Consider the following 15,821-nt stretch of genomic DNA (forward strand, 5'->3'; position numbering starts at 1 on the left):
CTCTGGGAGTAAGGTAATCCAGGAGATAGAGTTAAAAACTGGATTAATTCCTTCTCATAGAAACAAAGGGAAAAGAAACTGATTCGTCCCTTCAGTTTATCCCTTTACTATCCTGATTTTATTCTGTGATATGATGATCCACAGAGAGGACAAGGGAAAGGCTGTGGATGTTGTCAGCTTGGACTTCAGCAAAACATTTGATACTATTCCCACAGCTTCCTCCTTGTAGAAACTGTCTGTCCGTGGCTTGGACTAATGTACTGTTCATTAGGTAAAAAGCTCACTGAATGGCCTGGCCCAGGGAGACAGGAATGGATTTAAATCTGGTTCACCAGGGCTCAGTACTGGGGCTAGTTTTGTTTAACATTTTTATTCATGATCTTGGTGAGTGGATTGAGTGCACACTCAGTAACTTTGCAGGTGACACCAAGTTGTGTGGTAGTGTTGTCCTGCATGAGGGTAAGAAGGCTCTGCAGAGGGATCTGGATGGGCTAGATCCATGGGCCGCATCCAATTGGATGGCACTCAGTAAGGATAAATGCTGGGTGCTGTACTTGTGTCACAACAACCCCAGGAAGTGGGGACATGGGGAAGAGAAAGCTGGAAATCTGACCAACAGAAAAGGAGCTGAGGGTGCTGGCTGACAGCCAGCTGAGTATGAGCCAGCAGTATGCTTATGAGGCCAAAAAGGCTGATGGCAGCTTGGCCTGCTTCAGAAGTAGTGTGGCCAAAAGGAATAGGGAAGTGATTGCCCTTTGGTACTCAGCTCTGGTGAGACTGCACCTCAAGTACTGTGTTCCATTCTGGGCCCCTCACTACAAGAAGAAAGCTGCTGGAATATGTTCAGAAAAGAGCAATGAAGCTGTCAAAGGAGCTAGGAAACAAGACATATGAGAAACAGCTGAGGGAACTGGGATTGTTTTGTCTTGAGAAAAGGAGGCTGAGAGCAGACCTCATTGCTCTCTAAAACTACCTCAAAGGAGATTGGAGTGAGGAGGGGCGTTGATCTCTTTTCTCAGGTGACAAGTGATAGGATGCAAAGAAATGGAGAGGGTCAGGAAAATACCCTCCCTGAGCATTTCAATGACTGCTTCTGTTCTTGCTGCTGACCAGGAAAAAGTCAGCCTGGAGCAGCAGTGAAACAGGAGGTATCTTGAAGAAAAGTACATGAGAGTGCCAGATTAGGATGCTGAAAGCTACATCTTTGCCTACTCACAAATGTAAGCTGAGCTGCTTTTCCTATTTCATTGACTTTTACTGTTTTGCAGCTTCCGCTTGATTGCTTTTATAAATTTGACTCTGTGTTAAGCCTCCATGTAACACATGGTATAACACTGGCGTAGTCCCTCTGATAACGATACTATAGTATTTCAGTGCCAAAATGAACAAGCATTTCTAACCAAAGTTACAACCCTGGTCAGTCTTCTCCTGTTAATTGATACATTTCTAATTTTACTTTTCTGTAAAACTTTAACCTCACTAGCCACCTTAAATTAATAGCAGATGCTCTTTATCACTGCAGTGAATCAGAGCACGCTGCCTACAGAGGAGAGAGGAACAAGTAAGAGAAAAATGCCACTTCTTGGTATTTACTGGTACAGAAAATGTTGAATACCAAGGCTAGGAAAAGTATGATTGGAACTTTTCAGCAGATATAAGAACAGAGATATACATACTGAGAAATTAATTTCTAAATATTTGTAAAAAACACTGCAGAAATTCTGTTTCATTCTTGTTTCTTCCCACAGCTACCATGTTAGAAGGGCTTAGTGTTTAAAGCCAAATGACACTGAGAGTGAGTACTTCTACCAGGGATTCTGTCGGAGTAATCTTCGTAATCTACCTATTCCATATACTTGCAATTGAATGCTGGTCCTCATGTGCTTGTATTACTGCATCTGTAGGTCTTGTGAGAAAGAGGAATAGAAGCTGTTACATTTTTGTGGAAGTGGATACAAGAGGGCATCTATACAATAGAAGCAGGCATGAAAGGTTCAGAATGACAAAGAATGGCAGAAGAAATGAGATCTATACTAATAGCTGAAAATGCCGTTAACATTCATGTAGAGCACACTACAGTGTGCAAGATATGTCATGGTACTGAATAGGCTAATAATGTATGTTTGAATTGTTAAAATTATCCAGAGATGTTAAGTCTGAATCCCCTTAAATTTCATTTGCTTTTGCGAACTGTATTGGCTGGTTAATATTTCTATATCAGTTTCAGGCCGGTATTTCACAGTAACTGAAGATCAACTAATACTGTGAAAACAGTCATCAATAAATTTGAACTTGACTGAGAAAACCCAAAGTAAATGCATGAGAATCCACTGAAGGTAGATTTGAAATGAGGTCAGACTGGGCTGCTCAGGGCTTCACCCTCTTGAGATTGAGAACATCCAAGGACAGAGACTGCACGACCTTTCTGGGTAGCCTGTGGCATTGCCTTACTATCCTCATGAGAAAAAAATATTTTTCCTTATATCCAGGCCGAACCTCTCTTGTTCCAGTTGATACCCATTGTCTTTTCCCTACCGACCTCTACCGCAGTGAGAAGCCTGGCTCCAGCACCTCAATGACCTCTCCATTGTCACTGATGGCTGCTGGTATGTCCCCCCAGAACTATCTCTGCTCCAGATCCCCAAGCTTCTCCTTAGAGGACAAGTGCTCCAGCTCCCACCATCTCAGTGGCCTCTCATGAATTCAGTACATATGGAGGAGTAAGTTTTTTGCAAAACACTTTTACATTATATTTCTTTGAAATAGAAAAACAAAATGTTTGTTTTTGTGTCCCTCACTTTTACATTGGAAAACATGCACTTTGCTAGGTTTCACTAAGATGTTTTTAAAATCCACTTCTAGTAGTTTTATTGGTAATTCAGAACTTAATGTCAACCTTATCACTTGCTAGTAGCACTCCCTATAAAACTGTATGCATCAGACATCTAGATTTTCTCCTTTATTCTCAAGACTGTTTGCAATAGAGTTGAGAAAATGCTTTTTAACAAGCCCAGCTGCATAAATAACATGAGTATGGTTGGCAAGAAAAAGCCAGGGCTTTAAAATCATACTTCCTTTCCTAAATGTTTTTAAAATGTATGATTTCACTCTTACAACTGCTTACAAATAGTAAATACACTGTAAGTTTCACTTAGAGTCATCAGCACACTTCTGTTGGGGACAAGCAGTTGTCCTTAGCATTTGTGATACTGTCTCTTTTTGGTAATTTCAATGCATTTTTTTTCCATTAATTTGGCACTATCTTAAATTACTTATGTACGTATGTGGGAAGCTCTTATCCTGAATAGAAATCAGAAGTAGAATATGGTTCAACTAGACTGTACTTTTATTCACCAATACATCTGAAAATGCCTGGTAATACCTCCATCAGGAGAGATCATTATTTTGAGACCGGTGGCCACAACTTTCATATATTTAACTGGCCCTAAGGAGAGGATTTCTCTCCCCTCCTCAAAATCCACATCACTACCTGTGACATTTCTTCTTAGAGTGCCTAGGGTGACAAAGGTATCAATGGCATTAGGTGCTATAGGCAGCACTGGCTGGAAATATCTGGACTCAGTAGTGCTTGTACATATTCTGATTTGTTATTACTTGAAAAGTAAAGAAGGTACAATGCTCTTCTTAATTGGCAATCAATAGAAAATTAAAACAGAAATCATGAGGAGTCCTCATTACTAATAGTAACACATCAGAGTAAAGAGCATGTGAAGGTAGAAGAAGGTGTGTGTTTCTGTTAAGCTTCTATCTCCCATTTTGACAAATAAGTATGCTGAATAAAAGCGTTTTAGAGGCTGTTAATATTACTTACAATTTCACATCCTTGAAGGAACCATCTGTCCCTCCTGAAGGTGTAGAAGGTGTCTACAAGTTCAAACTCTACTTAGACGTTAAACATGCAAAATTGTGTTTCATCCTAAAGTGTCCAAGCTTCTGGAAGGAACTGTTGAATTGCTACATAAATAAATAAAGTCATTTGTTTCTTCCTTATGTTAATTTTTACACCTACAGTGAAGCATGTATTTCTATGGGCAACAGGTATCCATATGTGGGTTTGTTAAGATTTAAGAATAATATTACACATTAAGTCACACATAAAACAGTATACAGACAGGGAAAATATTTTGCCATGATGGAAGAACTAAAATTAAAATGTTTTAAATACATATTATTTGTATTTCTTGGTTGACATAAGGAAAAAATATCTCAAAACATACAGAGATCCAATCATGTATGTCAGAGAGCCACAGAGCTACAGAGGTAATCTTTAAATAGATTTTGTAAGCATTTGCAAATGTAAACATCAGGATTTAAAAGATAGAAATATAAGGTTGTTGATGTCTCAAGAAACAAATTACATTTTTACTTTTGAACTGGATTCCTGGGTTTTTGTTTTCCACTTTTTTTTCTACTGCTAACCAGTTCCATCCCAATAAGAGCAAAATTATGTTGAGCTCTGAAGAAAAAAAAATAAGAGCTCTGGAGAGAGCAACAGACCTGACCTGGTTTCAACCTATGTATTACTATCAGGGGACTGGGGACATGCAGTGTCATTACCGTGAGCACATAACTGAGACTGGTAATAAGGATCACATCTGTATTGTGATTCAGATGTATCTTGCAACTGCACTCTGCTAAACGTATTTACACTGTGATTTAAGCACATTGCTGCATCATTGTGCTAAATCAAAATTCTGTGTACTTTCAAGTATCTTCAAGTAAGTAAAATCTGTACTACATATTAAATCCTTCATGTGCGAAATATCTAAAAGAGCCTAATCAGAGACTATTGGACTTTGACAACTGAGTACCACATTTTATGAAGTAGTAAAGTAACTAGAATGGAAGAATAATCCTACAATCATATAACTCAATAACTGCAGTCATTCTTCAAAATAATATTTTTTTACAGGTTTTATCTATTTATTTCAAGAATCAATAAAATTCAATTACAGCAAATGCTATAAATATCTTCCTCAAATTGTTAGTACAGCTTGGATATGGGAATGCTATCCTAATTGCAATGAGAAGCACAACAAATGGACCATTTCTTGAGCAGGTCAGTGACACCACTGCGTATGTACCAAAACTAACATTAAAAAGGTGGTATCTGACAAATGATCACTGATAAGTTAGCATCCTGCATTCATTCTGAAGCAGAAAAAGTTGTTGGCAGCTCGTACACAACGGTTAGTCATGGGTCCTGCCATGCTCATAAAGGTGCTGTGCTGCAAGTTGTCTTACTCTGTAGGCAAACAGAAAGGCAGCCACCTTCCCTCCGTATGACGTAGCGTCCCCCAAAGTCTGCAGGAATCTACTTGAACAAGAGCCATTGCCTTTTCAAAACATTCTATAATGTCTGACTCTGGCCTTGGACCTTGCTAAACACCTCCAAGCACTCCAATTGCATCTTTCATCCGGTAAATGGAACAGGGGTGCTGTTACTTAAGAGGAGTCAGGTGGGTCTAACACCCTTTACCATCACTGCTGAAGACGTGCCCATGGGAATCATTCCCAGCTGTCAATGCCGTTCTTGTTACAAACTCTGCAGATGGAGTTCCACCTGCAGACGCATGGTTAGGTTTTTATCTTAACCATGCTGGGACTACATTTATCCAACTGTACAATGGGCCTCAGAAAACCTTCCCAGAGGAAGCCAGCCTAAATGCGATGCCATGACTGTAGGTGCTGAAGATGTTCCAGCCTGAAATACAACTTGTGGTAAGATGCATTTACAAATTGACCCACTGACTTTATTTGCCTTAAGTAAAGTGTGTGCAGTTTGGGAGTTAAAGAGCATTCACCACATTCTCTGTGCAGTGCTATTTTGGGCACCACACGCAGGGAGTAAATCAAAACAAGACACCTTTCAACTATTTGCGGTCACAAAACGTATGTTGAAGCCATATGGTTGGCACAGTTCTTGTTTTCAAATAATGCTGGTTTCAGACACTTCTCACCACTTCTCTGATTCTTCTTTATTCGTTTATTCTTGAGGGAAAAAAGCAGCATGCTTACTCCAGTCTCTGCTGCACCCATGAAAACTGCCATCAGTCCAGCTAACTTTGCCCACACCCACAAGATGCCAGAACTGCAGAAATTTTGCAGTGTTTGTTGAATTCTCACTATTCAGCAGTTCTGTGGGTGTCAGCGCTTATAAAATTTAGCTTTCCAAGCTTGGTTGTTCGCAGTGGGGTCAGCACAAGGTCTGTGAACCACTGCTGACTGCTTTTATCTTCATGTATGTCTCTTCACAGCTTTCAACTCCTTTTTTTTTTTTTAAACTCAGGCTCTGGCATCACTTGAGTGGGAGCAATAGTTCCATATAGAATCCCAGAATCATAGAATCATTAAGGTTAGAAAAAAATCCCTAAGATCATCTAGTCTGACCATTAACCCATCACCACCATACCCACTAACCCATGTCCCCTCAGTGCCACATCTACACATTTCTTGAACACCTCCAGGGATGACGACTCAACCACGTCCCTGGGCAGGCTGTCCCAATGCATTATCATTTTTTTCTGAGACGATTTTTTTCCTAATACCCAACCTGAACCTCCCATGGCACAACAGAAAGCCATCTCTTCTTGTCCTATCAGTCACGTGGGAGAAGAGGCCGTCCTCCACCTCACCACAACCTCTTTCAGGCAGCTGTAGAGAGTGATAAGGTCTCCCCTGAGCCTCTCCTTCTCTAGACTGAACAATCCCAGTTCCCTCAACCACTCCTCATGATACTTGTGCTCCAGACCCTTCACAGCTTCGTTGCCCTTCTCTGGACACGCTCCAGGGCCTCAGTGTCTTTCTTGTAGTAAGGGGTCCAAAACTGAACACAGTACTGAAGGTGCGGCCTCACAAGGGCCAAGTACAGACCTTATGACCAAGTACACCCACACCAATGAAAACAACGCAGCAAATATCAGTACAGAGGTGCTGGAAGAAGTAAAATGTATGCACAGCTGTTAGTGATGAGCTGCTAAGAATGACAGTGCCTGCAAGGAGTGCAGAACAATGAGTACATCAACAATACGCTGTCCCTGAAGCACTTTATAAGAAGATGAGGTAATTAATAGACTTTATGCCACCATTGCTAAATAAAAAAGTCTCAGCACTGGTGATGGGCAATGTAAAGGAGAATATGCAAACCGTCTGAATGGAGTTTGTCTATCCCTAATTGATTTAATCGTATTTAGCACTGGATGAGGTAGGCAGAGAAGTAAAAATAGCCTAAATACCAAATTCCTCACAGGTTTGTTTTCTTTAGCTGTTTGCCATGGTAAGATAAAAGACTAATACTGTTTACATAAAATTGAACTTTGTCACATTCAGCTACACTGATTTTTGTCTGCTTCCTGTTTTGTCAACAAGGCAACATCAGCTGCAGGGGCGTGTGTAGCAGAAAGCATGTACTGGTGTCTACCAGAAAGCTGCTTGAGGTTTTCCCTGTGGGAATAGCCTCCACAGAAGGGGAAGACTGATTCAGACAAAATAGGACCCAGACTTCTGGGCGTGGTAAGTGATACAAGCCTGGGCAGCAGCTGATGTTGGAGTGACCCTGGGGAGACAGAACTCACTGCTTTTCAAGCACAGTAATGCCTATGTCTGTCATAACACCAGGTTAATTCTATTTTCCACTTAATAAGTCAAACACACATACTTCTGTTATTCTAGATACACAAATTCATTGCCTGCCTGTAGCAGTTAGATTGCCTCTCTTAGAGCAGTAGGTGTTTCACTGATCTATGGCTGTCCTCACAAAGTAAATTTATGTTATTAAGGAAGAGAGATTGTATGAACCAGTCACTCTACATGATCTGCTTAGCTACTAGTAAAAACACTGACAGATATTCAAAACTGTTTCCTGACACTTAACATTTCTGCTTTGAGGTACATCTCAAGCTGTAAATTAGTCTGACAGATAGACAGAAAGCCATTTTAAGGATCCCTGAAGTAAAATTTGTGTTAATGCTGTAGAGATGTATTTCTTTACAGAGACAAGGAAATGTCCTATTATATACTCCACAATGTTATTTCTTATTAGCCAAAGCTGCATTTACTCACAATTGAAGCATTTCTGATCTATTCCAACAATTAAGAATTGTTGCTGAGCGTCTAAGTACTGAAAAGTTATAGAAATTACTTTAAAAGTCGTAAAGCTTATTATACATTTTTATTTTCTGTCAAACAGGAAACAATTACTCTAGCAGAGAGGAGAAATAAGCCAGTGTAAGTTGTTGCAAAATAATCAAAAAGTGCCATTTTCTTCTCCTGATTTCTTCCCACAACCTCTGTAAATATTCTGAGACTGTGTTTATATGAAGATGCAGTTTCAGAGACCTCAGTGGAACAACAGATGCCTAAACCACAGTGCTGGGGAGGAAAGAAAAAGTGGCCATCTAAGCATATTTACTTTCAGTGACAAGGAAGTTCTAACTTGTCCCTAAGTGGTGACTCATCGGGGCAGGGCTATAAATGTAAAGGTAACTGCTCTCTAACACATCAGGGCTTCAGACTTCACAAATCCAACATAATGCAGTCAAGACTTTCAGCTGTCTTCTTCTTCTTGCTGGGTTTGTCATTTTGTCTGACAGTGCCTGTTCCTCTTGATGATAGCCATGAATTCACGGAGGAAGACCTCCAGTTTGCAGAGGTACAGTATAAATTAATCTGCATGTTTTATAAATAGTTGTGTAGCTACAACTGCTTGGAAACTAGGCTTATGACTTTTTTTTCCCTTCTCAGCGCTATCTCAGGACTCACTATGATCTCCGTCCAAATCCCACTGGCATTATGAAGAAGAGTGCCAACACAATGGCCTCTAAACTTCGAGAAATGCAAGCTTTTTTTGGTTTAGAGGTGACAGGAAAATTAGATGAAGAAACATATGAAGTCATGCAGAAACCAAGATGTGGTGTCCCAGATGTGGGGGAATATAACTTTTTCCCTCGAAAACTCAAATGGTCAAAAACTAATTTAACATACAGGTAAATGCGTGGCATTTAGAGTGTTCCTTCTTTCCAGGTAGCTTGTAGCTTGGGTTGCTTAATATATGATGTTGTTATGAGAAGAGTGTGTTCAACAGAATTTACATTGCAGTTTAAAATCCTCTGAGCCCCTTAGAGAGCTTTGGAAAGGTCCCCTAAACCTGTCTTACAGTTCAAGGAAGGAAATACAAATTTTCTTCCGTTGTGCTTTTTCATGTAGTAGAGATGGTGTGGTGTAACCCAGTTACTCCTGAGCTGGCCTCCATGTAGACACTCTGAGAGCGCTCATAGTTCCAAATGAAAAAAGGGTAGGGATCATGCATCTCACCTCTGATCCTCACAGAGCTCAGTCATTCAGTCTCCCTTGGCTCTGATTTGGTGTATGCTCCACCTAGATCTGTCCTGGACAAATCCACCAGAGAGGGAGTTCTCCCAGAGCATGATGGCTTCTTTTTCCTAAATACCACAGTGTCATTGACAGAGTGTTTCGGTGAGCTGCAGCCTGAGTTTCTTTAGCAGATTCCAAACATAAAAACACTGAACTCTTTCAGAAAGAGTTATCAATCCAGTGTCTGGTAAAAAAATATTATTTTAATGCTGGTGATTCTAGCCTACAAAATCTCTTTGAATCATGTTTTGCCTCTCCAGAAAATGAGGGTCATGAGACATTTTAAGTGGCATTAAAATAGTTTTAAGTTACTGATATGGCTTAATGAAAATCTGTCTTTTTCTAAATCCTCTGGTGCATGTAAAACTAATTATAGAGCTCTGTTGTGCCATTTTAGATGCCTCTGAATAACCACAATGAAAATGGAAATGGTTATTTTTATTTCTTGGAGTATTATATGCAACTGTCCAGCTCTTTGTGTTCAGATAAGAACAGAGGGAGGAAACAAGCAAGTGTACAGGCAGATAAAAGTGTATTAAATGGTTGCTTCAATCTGCATAATTTAACCAGAGATATTATTCTGTTTGATAGAATTATGAATTACACTTCAGATCTGAGACGTGCTGAAGTAGAGAGAGCTTTCAAAAAAGCATTCAAGGTTTGGTCTGATGTGACACCCCTTAACTTCACCAGAATACGAAGTGGCACAGCTGATATCATGATCTCCTTTGGCACTAAAGGTAAGGCAAAGCCAATTCTTCTTACATTATAATTATATTGTTGCCAATTTGATGAGCTGTAATTGATTTCATTGGTTTGAATGTTATTTTATAGAACATGGTGACTTTTACCCCTTCGATGGACCCTCTGGATTACTGGCTCATGCCTTTCCTCCTGGTCCAGACTATGGAGGAGATGCCCATTTTGATGATGATGAAACTTGGTCAGATGACTCTAGAGGTAAGAGAGGTTCCTGAGATTATTTCAAATGATGATGGACAATTTCCATCTTTTGATGTCTGTAAATGGTTTGGTTTTTTTTCTGTTTACTGTTCTCTAGGTAAAAAGTTCACTGTCTACTCATTGGAAACTGGATTTAATCCCTAATCATGAATGGGAATATAACATATGCCTACCATAAATTTTAAAATATAGAAATCCTAAGTGGAGCAATTAAAAAAAAAAAAGCCATATATAAGGTGCTCTGTCAGCCTGGCATTTCAGTTATAGCTCAGGAATGACCTCACTGAATCTTTTAGAAAAAGCATATGCTTAGCTCAGCTACAAGTCAGCTACTTATACCTAATTTGAAAATTCTTCACCTTGCTTATTCAGCAGAGAGCTTTAATAGAACAAAACATTAATTTTTCAGAGTGTTATTTTACCCTTCTAGAATTATTGCAATACCAAAACAATGCAGACTCTCCACTGGAAGTGAATTCCCAACAAAATTTTTTCTTCATTTAAGTAGCTCTAAGACTTCACCTTAGATCTTGCAGTATTGCTAAGAAATTTCTTGGAATCTAAAGCTGTCTACAGAGCAGTGTCAAATAAGACATAGCGTGAAGACCAGCTATGGGATAGTCTATGAAGCCCTTCTTAAAAAAAAAAAACAAAACAAACAAGTAGATGGAAAAAGTCAAGAAACCATATATCATTTTCCATTTCTCTCTCCTTCATTACCTCACGTTAAATCACAGTGTTAGGGCTAATTGAGTAGTCCAGTCCACTTCGTCTATATGTGGAGGTATACATTTACTTCTATTGTCATTTTTTATAGGGTATAACTTGTTTCTTGTTGCTGCTCATGAATTTGGCCATTCGCTGGGACTTGAACACTCAAGAGACCCTGGAGCACTGATGTTCCCAATTTACACATATACTGGAAAATCTGGTTTTGTGCTTCCTGATGATGATGTGCAAGGGATCCAAGAGCTCTATGGTAAGTCTGTATAATATATAATATGTATTGCCCGTGTCATTATAACCTGTTACAGATACACTGCACAGTTACTTGCAGATGTTCAATAGCAACAGTCATGATTGGTTAAGTCCTAATCACTGAACTCTTGGCAGCCAGACTAAAGGACAAAAGATGCTTAGATTTAATAGTTCAGGGGGCTAAAAAAAGAAAGTAATACTGCAGAGGACTGTTGGTAGCTGTGCTGTTTTCTTTGGTGAGGTGGGAAAGGAGAGCATACAGAGCCCTTTTATTTTTTTTACCTGAAAAGAGAAGGTAAAACAAGCAGATACAGAAGGGAGAAACAGAAATATTCAGTTTTCAATGTTTCATCGTGGACAGAATAAAACTTTTAGAGGGCCTTCAGAATTAGGATAAAGGAAATTAGTCCATTTAACATCTTTGCAGCTGAACTAAGTCCTTTAGTGCATTTGGCTGAAGGAGAGAAAGAGAGAACAGACTTTCTCTGGTACAAATCATTTGCCATTATGGTTGTATTTATCATTATGTGGACAATTCCATATCCTATTTAATATTATGAGCCATAGAATGGGAATAAAAGTTGGCAAACTTCTATCATACTATATGGTTGCAGGTGCTGGAGACAGAGATCCCAACCCAAAACATCCCAAAACACCAGAAAAATGTGCTGCAGATTTATCAATTGATGCCATAACGAAACTTCGTGGAGAAATGCTGGTCTTCAAGGACAGGTAAAGAGACTGCTATGTGATGAATGGTAGCTACTTGATAAAATTTGAATGAGAGAAAGCCATTTCAGTTTTTCACTATAAATCTGTGTAAACATAAAAATTCCCAAATCAACATAGATGTTTTTAGATCTTTAGAAGAAGTTACATCACATGAGTTTTTAGGCAGGACTTGCAATGCCATTACAGCCCAGACTGCCCAACAATGTAAAGTGAAGCTGATAGGGCTTTAGGCTGCCACTTTTTCCTCACATTTTTCATTTCACGGGGCTTTTGTCAATACACATAAATCTACTAACACTTATTTTGACAAAGTTATACTACATTCAGTAACCTTACATTGAGTGGAATTGTTTCTCGTATTCTGAATGAGAAAAAAAAAAAAAAAAAAAAAACCAGCACTCCAACTTCTCTGTTATTCTCTTTTTCTGAACTAGGTTTTTCTGGCGACTGCATCCTCAGATGGTTGAAGCAGAACTTGTTTTAATTAAATCCTTTTGGCCAGAGCTTCCAAACAAAATAGATGCAGCTTATGAAAATCCCATTAAAGATCTTGTCTTCATGTTTAAAGGTGAGTTTTTTGTTTTGTCATTGGCAGGAAAATCTACATTTTCAGTCAAATTCAGCGAGAGACAGAGAGGTAATGAACGGAAGTACATAATGTTCTATCTTCCTTGCTCAAAATACAGTGAATGCAGGTTCCACCCCACACTAACCTACGTAACTTTCATTAAGTTAGGAGATGTACAATTAAGCTCCTATGCCTAGGATTACGTTTAGCATAAATAGTTTAATACCCACAGACTATGTGGCCTAAGAATCTGTTAGATATATGAAAATAAGGATCGTAGCATCTTCATTTTATCATTCACTCAAAGCTCAGCCTTTAGAAAATAATAATACATGCCTTATTCCTATTTTCAGGAAAGAAAGTTTGGGCTATGAATGGCTATGACATAGTTGAAGGCTTTCCTAAAAAGATATATGAAATGGGATTCCCAAAAGAAATGAAAAGAATAGATGCAGTGGTCCATATTGATGACACTGGCAAGACTCTCTTTTTCACAGGAAATAAGTACTGGAGGTAAGCTGCGAACAGACTGGTGCTTCTTTTCAGTGCCCTTTTCATTACGTGTGCAGAAATGTCAAAAGATCAGTGAATATTTTCCATTATATTATTCCATTATCTTCAGATGTTGTCAGTGTATGGTTTTCATAGGTGTGACTATTGTCTAGAATATAGCATGAAAGTGCATGCAGGACTTTCATAAATACATGAGCACATCCTGTAAAAACTGAAAGAGTGAAAGAAAGGAAAGAGCAAATTGCCCTATCCAGGAAATTTTATAAGATGGACAAGTCTTCTTGACAAAATTATTATCATGCTTCCTAGAGTTGCTTGTGTGGCACAAGCTGGTATTAGTGCTGGTCTGTGGGAGCAGGACATCTGGCTTACTCAACGGTGGCCATTTTTCCTGGCCAGGAGTGGGGCTTGCAGCCAGGTCTCTCGCATCATTAAGAAAGGTGTTACCATCCTTTACAAGAATCTCTGTATCAAGCAGCTTCAGGGCAGAATCTCACTGCTGATAAGTTGATATGCAATCATTTCCCTATAATGGGTAGTTTATGTACTTCCGAAAATGTATCTTTACTGGTTTTGTGATTATTGAGATTCTGTTCTGGTGTAAAGGTGCCCTACTTATTGCCTTGAGTTTTATTATTGCCCTAAGCATAATGGATCTAATGCCTGCTGACTTCTCTTGGTGTGGGTAATTTCAAAGCATGCAAGGGAACAGACCAAACCTCCAGGCTAAGTTCTCTGAATTTTTATTTTCTTTCATGTTTAATGTAGCTATGATGAAGATACAGAGGTTATGGATACAGGCTACCCCAGGTTCATAGAAGATGAATTCGCAGGAATTGGTGATAGAGTGGATGCAGTCTACCAAAGAAATGGTAGGTAACCTGACAATGAAGCTTTATTACAATTAGTTGTGGCTGGAACTTGAGATGAATGTCGTGTAGGATATTCTGTCATTTGGAATTTTGACTTTTTTGACATCAACACTTCGGTTCTTGCCTGAATCAGGTTTCTAATCTCAATTATTCTCTGACAACTAAATTTTTATAAATTACGGAGATGTATAACTTCAGAGTCAAAGTAGATTTCCTTCCTTGCTCAGGGAACCCAAAGTGATGTGTTTTTTATATAGAAGTATTATAACTTGTTTATTCCTTGAAATCTAGGCAATTCATATCCATTTTTTCCAGGAGTTTCCAAGTCAGAGACTTAAATATTAATGAACAGACCCTCAATTCTCCTATAATAATGAAATGCAGAGCTTTACACCAGGTTAAGATATTGTTTATTTTAAAACAATTACCTAAGTCTAGCAAATGTAATAAGGACTTTCAAAAATTTAGCTCAGCATTTTAAAGACTAAAATATTGCATTTAAGTTTTACTAAGAAATAAAAAACTACATGATTTTTATTTGAAAGTTAATTTTAATGTAATAGATTTCTCAGTTTTAATTCATGTTAACTTCCTCTTTTCTTAGGTTACCTCTACTTCTTCAATGGACCACTGCAGTTTGAATACAGCATCTGGAGCAAAAGAATTGTCCGCATCCTGCATACTAACTCCTTATTTTGGTGCTAACTACAGATGAGTACCATGTTACAAGCTGCAGAGCAGCTTCTAGTACATGGAAATAATAATATGGGCATACAAATTTATTAGAGGAAAGCAGAGTTCTGTGAACAAGCACTGGCAACCTACAACCAAATTTATACTTGTATACTGTATATATGGAACTATACAGCTGTATGTCAGTCTGGAACTGCATTAAATTAATTGGAAAGCAGAAAGGAAATGGTAAGCATTTCAAGGGGCATTACACTATTCAAAGTTTGTCTAGCATTAAAGTGAGGTGATGGATACATTCTGCGTGATCATAAGCATGACTAAGTCCCAGCAATCTGTGCATATCTAGCATCTTTTTAGAACTGTGTAGTATTTCTGAAGAAATAGAGCTGATACTCTCTGGAGTGTTTTATTTTAAAACTAATCCTTCAGTTCTTTGCAAAATTATTTCTAAAGTACTGGGGATTCAGACCTGTAAGGAACAAGTCAGGACTGCATGGTGATGCCCTGAGCAGGATAACACTGGGCTGCAACACTGAAGTTATGGAATAACTCAAAGTTATTTGAATGTATCCCCCCCATCTGAATGGGAACGTCTTCCTAGAGAGAGATGTCCATGTCATATGTGGAAGAAGCTGAATGCGTAGAGGCAGCGAGGCAGCATCTCAAAGCAGACAGAAAAGCTGGAAAAAGGAATAGTATTCTCTGCAGAAATCATCAGTTTGTATGACAGTGGGGAAGCCAGAAAGCAGCAATACCAAGGGAATCACACAGGTTAAAACCTTTCGTGAACCTGCGTCTGGCAATTTTGTTTTGTTTTCAATCACTGAAAATGATGTGGGACTGTGATTATTTCTCAGTTTAAAAAAGTAGTATTAAATAAACTGGAGGAATGAAATGGCATTGTGAAATTATTTCAGTTAAGCTATCCTACACTGTATGTCATAAAAGCAAGACAGAGCTATGGAATGAAAAAATCTAGAAGCCTATCCCATGCATTTATTCATCAAAATTTTCACATCAAGTAAAACTCTGGTTTACTCTTATTTTGAGGGTTTTTTTTGTTTGTTTTTTTGTTTTTGTTTTTGTTTTTTTGAGACAATTCTATAGAA

General features: G+C 38.7%; 1 protein-coding gene across 1 annotated transcript; it reads left to right on the plus strand.

Moving 5' to 3' along the window:
- On the plus strand, nucleotides 8,218-15,607 carry LOC110389854 (collagenase 3-like). The gene is made up of 10 exons (XM_021380861.1): nucleotides 8,218-8,671; nucleotides 8,764-9,005; nucleotides 9,985-10,133; nucleotides 10,228-10,353; nucleotides 11,174-11,335; nucleotides 11,949-12,066; nucleotides 12,501-12,634; nucleotides 12,988-13,147; nucleotides 13,916-14,019; nucleotides 14,624-15,607. The coding sequence occupies exons 1-10, from the start codon at nucleotides 8,552-8,554 to the stop codon at nucleotides 14,722-14,724; spliced, it is 1,416 nt and encodes a 471-aa protein (XP_021236536.1). The 5' UTR covers nucleotides 8,218-8,551; the 3' UTR covers nucleotides 14,725-15,607.

This window comes from Numida meleagris, chromosome 1 (genome assembly GCF_002078875.1).
Source record: "Numida meleagris isolate 19003 breed g44 Domestic line chromosome 1, NumMel1.0, whole genome shotgun sequence".
Taxonomy (NCBI): Eukaryota; Metazoa; Chordata; class Aves; order Galliformes; family Numididae; genus Numida; species Numida meleagris.